The sequence below is a fragment of the Synchiropus splendidus genome, chromosome 5, assembly GCF_027744825.2.
Source record: "Synchiropus splendidus isolate RoL2022-P1 chromosome 5, RoL_Sspl_1.0, whole genome shotgun sequence".
NCBI lineage: Eukaryota > Metazoa > Chordata > Actinopteri > Syngnathiformes > Callionymidae > Synchiropus > Synchiropus splendidus.
This window is the reverse complement of record NC_071338.1, coordinates 8,941,727-8,960,033: the sequence shown is the minus strand read 5'-3', so window position 1 is coordinate 8,960,033 and position 18,307 is coordinate 8,941,727. Positions and strand designations below refer to the sequence as shown.

At 41.5% G+C, this 18,307-nt stretch overlaps 1 protein-coding gene across 2 annotated transcripts in view; it reads left to right on the top strand.

The window, feature by feature from the left end:
- Positions 1-2,512: 2,512 nt before the first annotated feature.
- nkd1 (NKD inhibitor of WNT signaling pathway 1) overlaps positions 2,513-18,307 on the top strand; it is a 32,877-nt gene continuing 17,082 nt past the window's right edge. Inside the window, exons 1-3 of one of the 2 annotated variants that reach the window (XM_053866717.1) lie at positions 2,513-2,671; positions 2,752-2,784; positions 2,947-3,068. In XM_053866717.1, coding sequence (XP_053722692.1) covers positions 2,647-2,671; positions 2,752-2,784; positions 2,947-3,068 — 180 coding nt within the window. In that variant the 5' untranslated portion in view covers positions 2,513-2,646. The remainder of the gene's footprint in view (positions 2,672-2,751; positions 2,785-2,946; positions 3,069-18,307) is intronic. The other variant, XM_053866718.1, reaches the window with a different exon arrangement.

The following is an 18,307-nucleotide window of genomic DNA, read 5'->3' as shown; positions in this document are numbered from 1 at the left end:
TTAGAGATTCAGTGTAATAAAGTGTCAGGCGGCATCAATCATCGCTGCAGGCAAATTATTGAGGTTGTCGTATTTATCGGTATTTATCATCATGTATCAAATTATTCACAGCAGGAACATCTTCAAATGTTATTCTGTGATCCTCTTGCCTTGGTATTTATATTTTGCATGCCATCATATGAATGGATCTGATCTGCCCTGACGATAGATGTCGGAAATTTCTATATTAGTGGCATAGCAAGTACTCATCCCTTTTCGGTTCTTTTTTTTGTCCTCCCATTTATAAAAGCGCATTTCACTCAAAGTACCCAATATTACTGGCCACAAATATGGTCTGGTTCCAGCAATGGCCTGCATCCCTCTGTTTGCTTCCATTTATCCATGTCAGCCTTAAAGGTGCGGCTGCTGAAGTGAGGAGCCTGAGACTCTTCCCAGATATCTCCTCCAACCTAGTGAAAGTCAGATGTGTTCCCTGGTCAAGCAAGAGGCATAATCATCTCTGGGGGCCTTTCCCAGATGGACAATGGACACCTCACCTGAGAGACACCCAGAGGCTCCATACTAGCTAAGAGAGGAGGTGTGATGCTACTTAACGCTTCTCCTGTATCACAGTTTTACATCCTATCTCTGAGGGACAGTTCCCATGGTGTAAACACAAACTGATGTCTCATTTTTCCCATCAGATGAGATGAGGACAAGAGATAACAGATGAGGACAAACTTCATCAGAGTCCCATGTACTGTGGTTCAAGGCCAGTCTTCTCTGTTTGACATGATAGGTAAACCCAAACAAAAGACAAGACCCGGAGTAATCCATGCCCAAAGCTCCCAGTCGGAAAATGATGTTCCCCGCCACTCCTTCTTGTTGAGCTAGCTTGAATCACGCTGCCTTGGAATGACAGCCACCTCCACCAAGGAATCTTATTTTTGGTGCTACCATCCATTCATCCTCTCCTTTCAGCCTTGATCAAAGCTGAAGGAGGGCTTTGCCTTCCGGTTCGTCTTCATTCTGTAATCATGTGCACGACAGAGAGCTTCATCCGTCTGTTGTAAATTTATTTTCAGGGTGAACGAAATAGCTATCTCTCACGGCGAAAAGCGGATTGTCCTGATAGCTAGCAGGTTTTACAGCTTCAGGTTAATTGGTATACCGACACACAACTTTCAAGACAAAGTAGTTGCTTCACGGTCTCTGAGATTAAATGTTTTGTTTTTGAACACTGATTTATAAATTGTGCAGTTAACAGATAAAGCTCAATAATACATCAGTAGCAGCGGGCGTTTCATTTACGATTCTTTTCTGTTATTAATTTATTCTAAAAGCCAAAGGATAATAAAACAGATGAAGAGCAGATGATGAGAATTTTGCATGATAGATGAAAGACTTGCTTTTGCCTCGATTGCAACAGAGATGTTTGCAAGATGTCAGCTCAAGAAGCAAGTGCTTTGTGACCGTAAATGCACATACAGATATGAAATAAAATTGCGTTTAAATACACTTTAAAATACAAAATGTGAATGAAATATACAGAAGAGCTCGTATTGGTATTTATTATTTAGTGTCTATATCAATGGAAAGTATGTCCACATTCTGCTGCTGTTGGCTGGTCATGAAATAAAGCCAAGTGCCCCCTGCTGTATTTTGATGATTGGTTATCCTGGGATTTGAAAACCTTCCTGAGTCAACGACTCACAACCTGCACAGTGAGTGACCACAGAGCCCCATAATTACGCCCCGAGGACCGCAATCTGAGGGCATCCGATCTGTTACAGTTTATTTCCTCACCGGAGAGGCACAAGGCCAGCAGGTCAGGAGGAGAAAAGACTGGTCAAGTTTCCAGCATATTTTCCTCTAATCACATCAATATTGTACTTTTCATATTGTACTTTCTATTCAGAAGCTTTTTAATAATGTGCGGAGTATCAGAAGTTTCTTTTTTTTTTTTTTTTTACTGATGCAGCTGACATTCTTTCTAAGATGTTTTGGAAACGTGTCACCAGGACAGGACGCACAAGAGAAGAATGACAATTGAGTGACAATATGTCAAACACCGCTGAAATGATGGGAAAAACGGAAAGCAAAAAAAAAAAAAAAAAAAAAAAAAAGTTCACTAATGTTTGTGTTATAAAATGGAAGCAACATATTTAAACTTTGTTAATGGGAATTCCTGTTTAGGAAAAGAAATTCCCCCAAAAAACAAACAAAATAAGAAAAACGAACCATACATAACAAAGAAACATCAATAACATTGGTACCTGTATAATGACATATCACCAAAATTATTTGGCTTCATGGTCGTCCTTTCTGTTGTGTGGTGTTTTCTAAACAAGTTAAACGCCATTAGCTGGTTGACATTATAAAATGTGTTTTTCAGCTTGAATGTGCTGATTATAGATTCTGCAGCGTGTAGTCACCGCCACGACACTTATTCTGAAGGGCCAACCGGACGCAGCGCGTCTCACCTCCGGTGTTTTCGCTGGCAGCGGAGCCACGGAGCAGAAAGTGGCAGATTCTCCAGGCGTGCGGTTGTGTGCTGCCGGGTGCAGGCTGTCTCACTCAACGCGGACTCCTCCGTCTTGGATATTGTTGTTTGGGCTGTGGATTATATTTGTCTGATGCTTTTCATCTTCATCTCGTGGCAAAGAAATGGGTAAACTCCACTCGAAACATGGTAAGATGCTAATTCCTCATGCAAATCAGTGCGCTGCACTTTCGAGTAACACTCTTTATTGTCTTCTTTCCCCCCCTCAGCCGCTATTTGTAAACCAAGGGAGAGCCCAGAAGGTAGGTTAAATCGTGTTTATATCGTAAAACTCATAGGTTTGTTTTGGTCTTGTGTAAGTTTTAGCAGTTTGTAAGTGTGTTTTGGTTGTAGAGCTGCAGCGCGGCTGCCGAGGGAAGCGTGCAAGTTGTAGTTGTAACGTGATTCATGTTGTCTGTTTTCAGGGGATAGTTTTGTTGTGAATGCCTGCTTGGCTCGGAAAGGAATCGACGACTGGTTAGCGAAGCAGAAATACTACGAGCAGCACGACTGTCACCACAAGAATAACTGCGGTTTTACGACGCGGGTGAGTAGGACGCCGCTGGCCGCCACTTTCACCTATTTATGGTCAGGCGCACAACTCTGGCTCCCGGTTAACACTCTTTTTTTTTAAGAGTTTGAAGGTCAAGACGGATCAAAAAGCCCCGCTTCCTTCTTTGAAATGTTTTGTTAGATGGTTATCTAACACAACTTTGAAGTTGTTTTTTTTTTATCAATTCCATGAATTATGAGCGATGTAGTTGCATAACATGAAAGAGCTGCAAAAGTGCTTAAAAGTAGCCCTTGAAGGGAGAAACGTATAGACAATAGCAGAAGAAAAGCAACAGCTTTGATTTAGACACTTCTCAAACACCCGCATGTGTGGCAGGTTATATGTCATAAGTTATTCATGAAATCTCTAACAATTTTTGATAGAATTAGGATCATATTTGTTGTTAAAACCTGCCGTCTGATGTAAACTTGCGTGCTGTGAGAGGCAAGCTTTAATCGGACTATCGCACTGGATGCAGTGAACTGTAATTGATTCCCAATGTTCTGGATTTCAATGCAATATGAGCGTCATAAAAGTAGCCTTCTATGAACGACTAGTAGAATAATGATATAACTTCCTCAGTCATGCTGCATGACCGATAACTATGAAGTGATTTGTGGCACCTTCTATAGATCCCTAAGACACTGCAACTCTTTGTTTCCGTCCGCATAGATCAGTTGAGAGATTTTCCACTCATTTTTTTTGCCTCAGACCTTCTGAGAAAAAGTGCGAAAACAACCTTGGCTCTGTGTAATAGTTCAAAGCTCATGATTGCTTGCAGGTCTGTTAATGCGTTGTATTGCTAATTTTCATGAAGTCCTTCTACTTGTTTCTGAGGTTTGGGAATGGTTAGGAATTGCTTCATTACAATTATATTGTACTGTTTTTTAAGCTTGTAGAACCACATTGCATGGTTGGAGTTATCAGGTTTCTTTGCCAAATGTAGCTCTTTGTTGATGGATACTGTTGTCACTTCCTTTTTCAAATAAAGTCAGGATTATGGAAAGCAAAACAATAGAATGTGCCAAATATACCTTTTTTCATGTGATGCATTTTGTTGTCTGTTGTTTACCTCACACATCTGTTTTTGTGACAAAAAAAAGATGAATTTCTTTCTTAAATTCCTTTGGTAGTTGTCTCATTGACTCGTGTAGAGATCAAAACGCTGGCAGGAGCCTGTGTACTATTCTGAGCTCTTTAAAGTTGCCAGTAGATCAAGCCTGAGTGGAAACCATTGTATTGTGACAGTCTAGTGACAAGTGTGTTGAGAGGGAGAAATGTTAGAGGTCAGACTTGTTTTGTATTTGGCACCGGAACAGAGTCTTATTGTTGTTTGACGGTTAAACACAGGAATCATGAAGTATGAGGAGGCTCTTCTGATTTGTCTTCAGAGAATATTTGATTTGTTTTTTTGAAGTCAAGCAAAAGGGGAAAAACATGCTTGAAGAAATAAAAATAAATGCATCTGTGTTCGATATGCTCAAAGAATGTTTTCAATAGAGACGTTGTGTGGCATGAAGACATAGGCTGTGTTAGCAACACCACGTCATGTGGAGACGTCCGCTATGGTTCAGTGTTATTTTGTCCATTATTGGTTTGAAAGAAACTCTCCATCAAGGAAAAACCCAAACAAATTCTGCATTAGCTCTTTAACCACTGTGTTCTGCTGCCAGTTTCCCTTCATTCTGGATGGTCTTTTGTATTTGAGGTCATGAACATGAACACCAGGGCTCATTGTAATGTTAATAAAATGTGTGCATAAATACTCCATTAATACTCAAGTCATAAACCAGCTCTTAACTGCCGTTATCATATTAAATCATAAACCGTAGACCACACAATGAGACAGGGGAATAACATGGCATCACCTGGGTGTGGTATAAAAGACGTGGAATTGAATTCAGACTTTAATGTGGAAGATAATTTCAGAATTATTTTTCCCAAACTTGCCACTAACACTTGCCATAGAAGGCAAAAGGGTGTTGAAGAACAATGTAGTATTAGTTTGACAAGGGGAAAAATGAGTTAATAAAATGTGAAAGTGATCACTCACTGTAGTTACATATGCTATACTATGCATTATATACTTATAAGCATGAGTTACATTGTTCTTGCACTATATTTAAGTTAAATTAGAACAGCATATGCTTTAGAATTGGAACAATGTTTCATTTCCTTGATTGTTGTTTCTTTTAAAGATGTCACTTGTTTGTTGCGTGATCTGAAGTCTAAAGGCCACTGTAGTCCTTGTCTTGGTTCTAACACCCAGCAAGGTTTTCATGGTCCTGAGCCCGTGATTTGGTGAGCACTAAAGATCCTCCCTGACTGATAAACTGCTGCACGTGTTTGTGCCTGCAGGATGAGTTTATTAACTCTTATATTGGTCCTTATCTGCTGTGCGTTCATCACAGTAATAAGACATTTTTTTTATTTATTCAGGGCCCTTTGTAAGGGATTGTGTGCCAGGTTCTGTAGTCATTCAAATTTATTGGGTTGAGTTTACTGGGATGATTTTTAAACATGAAGACGTGTTTCCTTGACAATCTTGTTTTAAATGTTTAACCAATGCACACAGCAATATAAACAAATAGTTCAACAATGATCTGCAGATTTAATGGACCCTGTATATTTTTGATAATCTTGAAATATTTCATCTCTGGACTTCCTAATGGCAAATTTAAATGTGTTTTGAAAAATGTTTTTGAAGAGTTTGAGTTATACATCACTGTTATTACTTAAGTTCATGTGGCATAGTTTTTTTATATCTTGTGCTTTAAATATTATTTTCATACTCATCTTTCACAGGGCTTGAACACCAATGTTATGATGAAAATAAAAGCTGGAATATATTCAGGTACAATGCCATTTACAAGAAACTTGGAGCGGCGCTATTCTTATTTGCATTGACTACCGGAGAAGGTGCCCAAAGTTCTTCCGCCTCTTGAGCAACTCCAGCTTGGAAATATTCCTGTGATCTTTGTGGCTTGGCAAGTTTAGATGTCAGCTATAATCTAAATTAGATTTATATTTAAATTCTATAAAGAATATTACAGCTTCACTTGTCCTTGTGGATCACTGAAGATCTGACTTGTGAGGTCTATTTAAAGCAAAGTTGCCAAGTGTTTATGATCCCGCACCTATGGCATAGACTACGTGATCTGGCAGAGGATGTTCAAAAGCGCTTCTAAAAAGGCTTGCGACTGCCAGCTGGAGTAACTTTAGACGATACAATATGAAGTTCCTGTCGCATCTTCACTCAAAGTTATGGAAAACTGTAGATGAAGTGAAAAGTTTCCTCTTTGTGAAGCTTCATGTTGTACACGAGTCATGTGTGTGTGTGTGTGTGTGTGTGTGTGTGTGTGTGTGTGTGTGTGTGTGTGTGTGTGTGTGTGTGTGTGTGTGTGTGTGTGTGTGTGTGTGTGTGTGTGTGTGTGTGTGTGTGTGTGTGTGTGTGTGTGTCTGTGTGTGTCTGTGTGTGTCTGTGTGTGTGTGTGATGCGATGCATGTTACTGCACTTGAGGGCTTAATGGTGTTTCCATGCAGACCTTGTTTGGGAGCTTGACACTGACTGACAAGCTTGGACAGGTGGGATATGGGTCCTAACATATGAGACGCATCATGTATGCAGGATGCGATACACCCCTGAACTTGAATGAGATGGCTGGTGTTTTGAAATGTCCTGATCTTTTTATAGGAAAAACATTTTGCAAATAGGCGCTGAAAGAACCGCATTGGAAAAGGTTGCCAGAATTTCACACTTCTTATAGTCTGTGAATGCCCAATAAAACAAGTTGTATTTTGCTCATTAATCCTCACAAAATTAACATCTAATAATGCATACAGTGGTGCTTCGACTTGCGAGTTCAAGTTCTCAAGCTCTTGATTCTAATTACTGTGAAAATTTGAGCACCCTGCTATAAAATATGAGGGAAAAATGTACTTATAAATGTCTGTTCTGATTGTTGGAAAAAGAGGTTTTGCAAATTTTTGTGGACAAAATAGTCAATGTATAATTCACAAATCTAATCCACTGGTTTTATGAAGCTGTCGGTGTCATTAGTTCCTCTCTACATTCAGTCGTAATGTGTGCCAATGTTCTCATGAATCTCGCATGCATAATGAAATTCATTTTTAAAAAGTTAGCCCAATGGTTTATTGCATTATTCATTCTCACAGAGTCACCTCTCTTGTGCTCTGAGGTCCCCCTCCCCCTGCATGGGGTCCTGTCCTCTAGGCTCCATCTGTTCCCTGCGTTTACCCTGTGGCCTTGTGTAGGTTCTGGCTGATGAAACGGGCCGAGCAGGGAGGTGTTTGTGGTGACAGTGATGGCTCCTCCTCTACTGACCCCCCCTGTGGTACGACCACTTGCAGCTCACCACGCACAGCTTGCAATCAACTTAAAAACTAGGCCGAGCTATTCAGGTGTTTCCTTTGCTGTGGCTCAACACAGTTTTCAGGCTATCCTCTTCCTCCATCTCTGATCGTAATATGGGCTTTTTTTTTCCCACCGACTGGCCCCTTGTGTGACGTATGCCCCTCTCCCACCGGGCTCTACCCCCTCTGCGCTCCCATGGGAGCGTTGTTGCTCTTTGAAGAGGCTGGGAGAAAAGTTTGCAGCCACACACTCTGAAGAGAAGAAAAGCTCGGGTCTTTTGGGGAGGAGGGGTAGCACCTGGCCGACGAGAGGCTCTGTGATTTTTAAAAAATGTTCCCGTGAGAAGTCCACGCGGAAGTCTTTGTCTCACATCAACATAGCTTGGGGACTGGGAGTCTTACATGCCTTGCTGGTGGCATCAGTTTCATATCACGGATAGAATGTACTGTTGATGTGTCAATTTTCTGAGTGACTAGGCAGAATGTTGCCCTCTGGATACAAAGTTATGTTACAGTAGACGTGTAAATTGAAAGAGAGTAGAGTCCAACATCATTTTGTGTAGCTTTATTGCTCAACTAATGGTCTTTGGTGTGACGCTGTACTACGGCTCCAGTTCAGATCCAGAACTACTACCCTTGAATGTGGTTGTTAGGGAAGGACGGGTGTCGCATTTGTTAAGTGTGTGGTTTCCCAGATCGCCTGTCTCTTTTATGTGAGACTGATGTTCTTTTCCTCCCAAAAGGAAGTCACTGTCCCCTTCTGCTCTGTCGTAAGGGCGGGCCGCCCACCATCTTGCGTTGAACGACAGTAACGGAGGACGCTCATGCAAGATTAGCGATCGCAATTCGTAATCGTGTATAGCTGGAGTAAGTCGTGGAAGAGCCAAATCCTGTTCGTTCTTGTCTAACTGTTCACTTGTGTTCTTATCACATGTCGCGTTTTGTTTTTGCAGAATGTTTTGCTTTTAGTCGACTTAGTCCTCTAAGTAGGTGGTTAATTTTAGATCAATGTTTTAACCTTTAAGTGTCTTTCTATAATAATAATAATAAGGAAATTAAAAGAAAGTCATAGCAGAATATTGGTGATTGCTGTAGTTTAGTATCTTTTACGCAACCTCTTTGCCTTCTACCTTGCTTCCTTTATTTGTACTAGCAAAAACCACTGTGTTAAAGGATATTGCTTTTTAATAGAATAAGATTAAAACATTTGCGATGGATGCTGTCATCTAAGGAAATAAACTCAGGCCAGAAAATGTCACTTGCTGCACCCCATTTTTATATATGTTTTTCTTTAAACTTTTCAAAAGATTGGATTAAACATATTAATCATAATGAACTAAGTTACTATTAATAATCAATAACGGTGTAGAGTGAACTCTTAGTTGCTTCCCTGGGCTGTCATGCTGACAAGTACAAGTGGAAGGTTCATGGTCAAGTCCTAGCTGGTTTGGAAGTCACACCTCTCTACAGTACAGTAGAGCAAGTGTACAATATGCTGTGCATCCCTAGTTGCTATTTATTGCAGTGCTCCATTCATATTGATTTATTCCTCTGCCACTTTTAGCTGTCAAGGAACTGTATATGTGTTACACGCTAATACTGGGCAGTGAAACTGAGCCATGTATGTGCAAATAATTTTTCCTGCGTGTTGGTGTGCGGTGGGTGCGTGTGTGTGAGTGGAGTCAGCTGTCTGGATGCACTCCAGAGATCAAAGGCTTCAGCGGGAATGTGCTCCGAATCTCCAGTGGATTAGCAGCTGAGATTGTGCTTTGTTTCCCCAAATACGTGTTTGAAGCAGCGGATGGTTCGTAATCAAACTGCCTCTCAGCACATCATCCGCTGTTCATTGGTACTGGAGGGCTTTTTAGTCTAAATTTAAAAAGAATTATATCTGTCATGAACTCTTATCATGGTCTGTATTCTGTTTGGGATTTTTCTCCCCCTCAATCAAATACTCAACAAAGACCAATTCTCATTTCTTTCTAGTCTATCACTGTTAGTGTTGACGTTGAATAGACGTGAGACGCACTTTGCATGAAAAGTTCTCTCGGAAGTGATTTCTGTTTACTGTCCATTGATGTTGTGAAACCATCATTAGATTAGCACGAAACAATCCCCGTACATGGTGCTTTATTTTGATTCTGCTACTGGAGCGATTTCATAGAAATGATAATTGTGATTTGAATTCCTTCATATTGAAAACAAAAGGTAAGTGGAACAGTAAGGGTAAGGGAGATTGAGAGACGGCGTCATTGCGTCTCTCTGCTGTGACACAACGGAAGAACATGCCGGTGGAACAGGATTACATTTCCAGATAACTTGGTCTGCAGTACGACCCTTGAACTCACTGGTGGTGTTAATCCAGCGTCTACAACCTTAGAGGGGTGATGTTGAGCAGAGGTTAACGGAACGTGCTTACCTTGTTAGCATCTACGTTAGGGGTCAGCCAAAGAAAATCTATGCACATACGAATCTCGCGGAGAAGAAGAGCCAACCAGCTCGGTCTTAGCTAATGTCCCGTCAGAACCGGGCTGGTCACGATGCACACAGTGTGCAAGCCTTGCAAAACTTAGATCAAACTTCAGCGACACAAGTGTGATGACTCGGATTATGAGGGACACATTGAGTAGTCAGCCACACACTACCACACTTTCTCACTTGTTTCTTACTGAGACTACGAGACTGAAAGAACTCTGTATTAATAAATTAAGAGGCACTTCTATTTTTCTAACCTGCATATTGTTTTCAATGTAACAGTTGAAATAATCTAATCTCAGCATTGGGTGCATGTTTAAAACGTAATAAATGATTAAAAAGACACTGTAATGTCTGTCTATTTTTTTTCCAATCCCAGTAGTCATAAGTAATAATATTCCATTTTTTGAATCCAAAAACAATTTTTACTCACAGCATTTTGATGTGGAATAATGATGGTGCTTATGTCATGATCACAGACATATTATGAAATTATTGAAGACCTATACAGAGAAACTAAACCAATGACCATCTGTAGCTCCTGTTAAGTTTTAATGATCTCTAATATTTAAAAAAATGCAATTTGCTGTTTGCTTTTTTTAAATTCAGGAGAATAAAATAAAATATGGCTGGGGTGACTACAAATGAGTCATGTCAACTGACGATCTCAGCACATTTGTTGGATTTCCAGTATTCTTGCTGCTTGTACAGCGTATTTTATTTATCTCCATATCTCCATGTTTGTTGAGCTTGCTTGTATTTCATTAGTTGCTTCTTTGCTTGACACCATACCAATACTTTTTTTGTTTTTTAATTTTGAATTGAACCTTGTCATGGGTTTCTTCCAGTTCTGACGACTGCTGTTTTTTTTTTTTATTGTGTCTGGATTTGCTGCTGCTTAAATCTGAGCCTTTTCCGTCTTTCTTTGTCTCACCACTCTGCCTTGGAAATCCTCTGGTATTTGTCATACAAAACTCCTTGATGTGGAAGATGGCATGTATTTCTTCTAGACATGTGTTTTACTTGTATGTTCCACACAATTTGACTAAAATACTGATCCATATCTTGACATGCAGATTGGCACTGGTTTGATGATGAAGGTGATGACAAGTGGCAGTGAGGATTACCAGTCACAGGTTAGCGATCAACAGGGTTGTTGAAGTGTGGGCCCTCAGAGAAACTGGATTTGACAAGGGCTCCTGTGGTGACACTGAGCCCCTTTGAGCTATCTCTGGGAGCTCGGGCCCCAATTTTAATCACCCACTTGAAAGGCTGTCCTCAAGTGGGTGTTTAAGTGTTTAAACCCCAAATAATTCACTCTTGTTTGTTTATCAGGATCCCCCTGCGATTTGTGCTCTGGCCGTGCAGCGAGTGCTAAAAAATTTGAGCGAGTGAGTCTCTTACAAGGATGAAATCAACATCAGCATTAGCGCCGTGAGGCTCTCATGAGATTACACACGCACAAAACCCATTTGTTCACCCTAATGTGTGAGTTCATCAGTGCTAACACTTGAGTAGTGAGCGTGTACCAGCTTGGTCGGGAGGTGAAGCAGTGACTCCGGTTTCCTCTGATTTATCCTTTGTGTGCTTGAGAGCTCCGGTGACCAGGCCCCTAAGGCCACCTGAGCTGTAGGGAGTCAAGGAAGTGGTGAAGGTAAACAGCCAGGAGAGCGCTGTACCCTCCCCCTGACACTGGTTCTCGCCCACTGGAGCTCTTCCTCTGGCGCCAGACCTGGAGGAGCTCTGGATTGTCTGTTAGGGGATGTTTTTGGTGGAAGGAAAGCTAAACACAGGAGTGGCCCAGCTGAAAGGAAAGCTGTCCACCCCTGGTGTGTTTACGCTCCACAGGTGCCACATCCCAGAGTGGACCTCGCGTGGAAGACTTTCAATGGAGCACACCAACTCAGAGCCCACAAAGGGGCCATTTGCCCTGCCTGTCAAACTCACCTCTTCCCAACAAGACTTCCACTTCTGATCTCAATAACAACTGCTAACTGCAAACCTTTTTTAGCTTTAAGGTGTTTCCATTATTTTGTCCACCCCCTGTATCTATTAGCTTTAGTTATTTCTTGTTATTTCTAGTTGTTTCAATGTTCTATTATATTCTATCGTTCTGGTAAGAAGCGATACAGCATATGTACTTATCAACTTGTAATATTATTGTTGAGGTTCCAAAAGCAATATCTGCTCAAGTTAAATCCTGAAGTGCTTTACAGCTGCTTCCAGTTGAGACATTAGCTTCATATTTATGTGTCTTTTAATAGGAATGGGATGCAAGAGCTCACGCAGGACTTGATAAGTGATTGTTCCTTGTTTGTGTCATTATACCAGCTAAGGTGTGTTTGGAACTCGCTGGCTGGTTTCATCTATCTGCTGCAAGTTCATTACAGCCAACAGTGACACAAGCCACTAATTCCAGTCATCTATGAATAGAAGCGTGCCTCTGGCACCACTGTACTTGTATTTAGTCGTTGAAGTGTCTATTTCTGCTTGCCATGTTTACTTGCTAAGTTAAAGCACGCTCTGTAATTAGAGATTTTAGTTACACAGTTAAAAGGTCATCGTCAAAACGATGTTTGGAAGTAGCGGCTTGTGGCTGGTAGGACGTCTGCCTCACTGTTGGGTCTGTGTGCGCAAGTGTGTCTGTCAGACGGGAAGAATGGCCACCTTGGTGTTGAGGTCTGTCCCATCTGGTAAACATGCACACATCACAGGCTTTTCAAGCTGTAATCTGCCACTTGGAGTGTGTGTGACGTCTGCATGGGAGAGGAAATGGCTGTGAGGAAATGAGACACACTGCCTATTTAAAATGCTCCTGGAGGATTTAATTATCTTTTCTAACCAATAATTAATCGTGCCAGCTGTTTAAAGTTGTCAGGCGTCGATCACTTCATGAGCTGGGCGGCTAATTTCAGCCAAAGGCTGATGGTTTACCTGTGTGAGAGACTAATCTCATGACGTTTTAAACATTACCTGCCAGGTTTCAGTTCCCTGGTATTGATTAGTGGGAATAGCACATTGGAATCCTACCGAGCAGCTGGACGCTATCCCAAAGCAGGTGGCACTGTTTCCTACTACATTCTTAATGATGTGAAGGTAAAACTTCCCAAAGGCTTGATCTGAAGTACTCTGGGTTTCTTCCCTCCTCAGTAAAGAAAAGCTGCTGCAGAAGATGGATTTTAAGAACGGGTTGAAATGGCCACCCCCATGCTTCCCTGAGGGAAAGGTTTATCTTATGCTGGTGTCCATCCAGACCACTAGAGGACAATCTCTACAAAGAGGGCTGCTTGTATAACTCCGAGGACCCTAAGTGGCTCACGCATGTTTTGAAGCTAACATGTTTGTAGTGATAATTAACATTGTCCATAAATTCTGTAAAAGAATATCCTCCTGACAAGCAGTTTCTTTTGAAGGAGGTTCCAAAGATAACTAATACATTATATATTATTGCTTTGAAAAACACCACAAATCTTTTTTTTTTTTTTTTTTCGCTGTCCACACCTCCATCCTTTCTTTCAAATGTTATTGAGGACTAAGTGGAGTTCTGTGTTCAGATAGTTCTGTTGTGGCTTGTTGCTCTTGGCAAGCGAAGACCACCTGCAAGTCAAAGCCAAGCGACAGGCTGTCTCCATTCCTTTCCAAACCCCTGCTTCCCCAGGGGAATATAAGCCTGCAAAGCTGGCTGGTGATCATTTCTCACCCATCAAGTACCCCAAAAAGATTTAATGCACCAAGTTCCATACATGGAGTAATAATTGCTGGTGTGACGGTCTCTATTAAATGTTTTAATCTCTATTTACGTCTAGTGTCAATTCTCATTTATATTTTTCGGACACTATTTTTAGTCAAATTTTACAACCTTACTTTATGAGTCGAATTATTTTTGTGGTTGGCTGTCATGAATGAGAGGAATTGATATGTTTGATAAACTAATATTCAAATCTTGGATGCTCTTATCTCGATATAGATTCGGTAATGGTTGTTGTTCAGCCTTAGGTGCCCAACTGTATTGCTTTGACCCTCTAAATCAAAGTGTAGCTTTGGGATGACACGCTGACCATCAAGCACATTTTATTACAGTGCCCTTCATTGACTGCCATAATGCTACGTTTTTACTCACCTAGAACACTATTTGATGTTTTTAACACCTTCAGATCTTTTTCCTGCATTTCTTGTTGGAAGTATATTTCAAACACCTTATTAATAGATAAATCTATGGAGATACATTTTTAAGTCCACATCACCAAAATAGCCTATAAACACAATGAAACAAACAAACAAACAAAAAAACACAGCATAGCTAGTTCATACAGCAGTATCTGATATTTTGATCAAGCATGTCGGTTACAGGCAAATGACTGAAACTCAGGACACGTGGAGGGTGTCTGACTGTAGTGTGTTAATGAGGAAACAGTTTATGAGATGGTTTAAATGGGTACTTCTAATTAAAGCTTTTAGTCAGCCGTATCTCCCAGCTAGGCCCTCTAAATGCCCGGAAGGCTGACTGACGGTGCCGACACCGGCTTCTCCCCAACTGCTCTCTGCTTAGATGAGCTTTGATAAACAGTGTGATAAATGTTAATTGCTATGGCTATGTATTTTTCATAAAACTAATGGAGGCTTTTAGCTTGAGGAAGTGCACGAGCGTCGAGGGCCCGGGGGCACGACTGGATCGTAAAAGCTTATCTTTGCAGGTGTAAAAGTTTTGTAAATGGGTCATTAAAGTGTTGGCCAACTTGAGACATGAAACACAAAAGGCAGAGGAGGCGGGTGATTACCTCAGATCAGCATGTTTCTGAAGCGCAGAGATGAGGGCTGTAAATCTCCGCTAATATTCCACTGAGCCTTTCAGGAGACAGCCTTTGATGTGGGTGAGGTAATGTGACCAACAGTGTTTGCAATGTAAATCTGACGTGGAGCGATGGCGGCTCGTACGGTGCTGCAGCCGTTTCAAAGGAAAGCATCCGATCATGGCACAAATAAACATGTTTAGAGGCAAAACAGATTATAGCACCCACATACAAGGCTGCCGAGCATGTGCTCGCGTTTATATCAATCACTTTTATGAATCAGAAGTACAAAGACGGCTAATGAACCAAGCCGCCTCCACAATCTGTTTGAAACGCTGATTTCACCATCGGCAGTGTGTTTGGACAGCCATTTAACAGGCAGTGCTGCTGTGGACCTGCTAAACCACGAGGCATGTGCTGCCTCCTCAAACCCCTCAGACTTGCTGACCACACGCTCTTTAATCATAGAGCCACTTTCTCCAACCTGCCTGGTGATGGGTCCCAACGCTGTTGCTATAATTTGCTTAGGGAGGAGTGGGAGGAGAAATAGATGGGTAGTGACTGAGTGGGTGTCATCTTTATTAAAGAGGTGTCAGTCTTTGAAGCTTCACTTAACACATTGGTCCCTGTGATGTGAAACAACCTCCACACTTTCTAATTGTAATCGGCAAACCTGGCTCTGATGCTGTTAAACGATTAATTTTTTTTTTCCTGGGGGTCATCGTGATTCAATTTGACCCAGACTTGTAAAGACTGCTCTCACTCATGTCCCTATTAATGTTTCCTCGCATCTTCTCCTGAGCAGTTCCCAAGAGAGCCCCCCCACCACCTAAATACATCATCGTCTTCCGCCACTCAGACTTTTTTTAAATTCTTTTTTCTTAAAGCTGAAGTAAAGTCATCTAAAATAATCGATCCCCCGACATAACGGAAAGCATCACACATCACAGACTGCTCATGCAAGTTTGACTGTTGTTTGCAAGGTTTTTGGAAATAAATATATTTTAATTTTGTTAATTAATCATGGTCCCACATTACTGAAGGAATCAATGAGCATCTTGTGCCTTTTCGTTTTCAATGTCGCTGTTCAGCAACCATTTGACATATGACTTTATTGCGTGGCGTATTTTTTTGTTTGTTGTGAACATCAAAGGTATAAAGAGTGTGGTCATCAGATAAAGCACCTGTAGTATGCAAAACTGTCTCTGGTTTATGGGTTGTTATTTTCTGTTTTGTTCCTCAGCATCCATATAAACTATGCTGTGCCTGCATGTGTTTGACATGGATCTCCATTTCCGTTGGGGTGTTTTGATTTTTGTCCAGTTTTATCCTGTCACTGGGAATTTCATTGCATGATATATGAATAGTCCTGGGTTTCAAATGAATCCAGCTCCTTCTCTGGACTGTTCAATTTGTAAAAATACAAAGTCTTTGGGGTAAGAGTAAAGCCACTGACCTATAATATTTATCGGCTATCTGTTGGAATGAAATCTCGTCGTCTTGGTGATGTACTGAGCGATGCTAAGAAACCACCTCCATCATCACTAAATGAGCAATGATGTTTTTGTAACAACAATTCTTGTAGGCCATAATAAGTACTGAAAAGCTCATTTTCCATAGCAATCAGTCTGGTGGTCATGACTGAAAACTGGCCCGCATGTCTCTTTCCAAAGATGGTTTGCATCAGTTTTGCTTTGCAATATGATTATCTGAGATCTTTATTTCATGTGTGAAAACTGATTCCCTTTGAAGCTGCTCTCAGAGGTAGTGGATTGCTTCACTGCCTCACATCAACACCATCTATCTTGGCTCCATCTCGGGGCATCGTGTTTTACTGCTGCGTGGTGCTTTGAAACTGGCTGCTTAATGTAGCTGGAAGGTGAGTAGCTTGCCAGCGTAAAGAATTGGAATAACTAGATTGGGCCTGCATTTTTACCAAAAATAATCAGTGTTTTACAATGACTGGTGGCCCCCCTTTCGTTTTCTCAGTGGAACAATCACACGCACCCAGGTGGCCAGTAATGAACATTCTCAGAGATTATTCCATTTAAAATAAGCCAGTACCTCCATTTTCTTTGAAGGTTTATCAAGCTCATGAGTGCTGTTCAGCAGGCATATTGGTCTACTGCACTTGAGATAACATTGTGAGTGTCAGTAAATGATGTGATAATTATTCACTATTCATTCAACCTTCTATGAATTAGAATTGAAGGAAGTTGAGTAATTATTTAGTTATACCCTGACTTAACCGCTAACTTACCCCATGTCTGCTGCTGTTTGGTTGTTGAAAATATTTCGACGATTATATATGGGTCACTGGTGCTCGACACAGTGACAACATCGACAAGTCTTTGAACTTGTCCGTCTTTTTCCCCACATTTAAAGTTAAATGGAAGCATTCGGTTCCTGGTGATTTGACGTTGAGATTCCCAGTATGTGGATGAGTCCCTCAAATACCTTTAGGATTTTGCTCCATGTTACGTGTTTGAGTCTTATTCTTAAATGTTTTAATGTTGAAGCATGGTTGTCAGTAAGTCTCCTGTTTCTTCAGCTGTGTCACACTACCAAACAACATGTACTTGAAGCACCACCACTATCTCTACATCCACCCATGTCTCTGCGCCAGTCTCGCCTACTTGGAAGCGTATGCTTTCATGTGCGCTGAACCTCGTCAGCACTGTGGCACCAGTAGTCCTGAAGGTGTATCCCTGTGTTGGCTTAGAGGGACAGCGCAGGAGTCACCCTGCCCAACTCCTAATGAGATTTTTCCTTCGTTTTGATGGAGTGCCAGTAGGGCTGCCACTGCTCCAGAGGCCTTCCCTCCACTGAGCTTTGGCGTGCGATCAGGGAAAGCTGTCGTCGGCCACATAAATTGGCTGTCTGTGTGGCGGCTTGAGGAAGCGGACAGCACAGAGGCTTCGAGGCCATGTGGGACTTTCCCACAATCACATACAAGTACATATTATGTGCACAGTAAGCATCATTTTGCTTTTAAACACCAGTTGGGATGAAATCAAAATCTTGTTTACTTGTTTATGGAGCCGCAATGCTGATGAGCAAAACCAGAGAAGCTCAATTGCCATTAGGATTACGGTGATTTGAAATGTTTATCTTCTTGCTAAACTCTCAGCAGTCAGTTGTTGTTATTTAACCCTGCTGTCATCATGTTCATCATTCGTGCAAATGCAATTGATGCGATTGATGATGTCTGCCAAAATGTTTTCGCGGCCAAACCAAGCAGTCTTTTGGAGCAGCAAGTTATGAATATGGGATGCCGTAATAGGGCAGGCACAGTGCGTTCAGTGTTATGGTCTAGCAATAAATCACTTGTGAGGGGGGGGTGGACAACTTAAAAACTCACAGGGGCCCCGGCAAACCCCTCTTCTCGGCACCCTGAAGAAGCTCTGAAGGACCTGGCCGGTCTTGAAAGTGGAATTCTGTATGCTTTGGTTTCCACAGAACATTTAACACCATGTCTGGAAAATTGTTTTAGGTAGACACCCGTGATTTAGGGAGATGTCTGTTCATGCTCTGTTACACTACACATCAGACCAAATCAGGAAGAGAAACCTCAGTATAGCCCCGAGCGGCTGG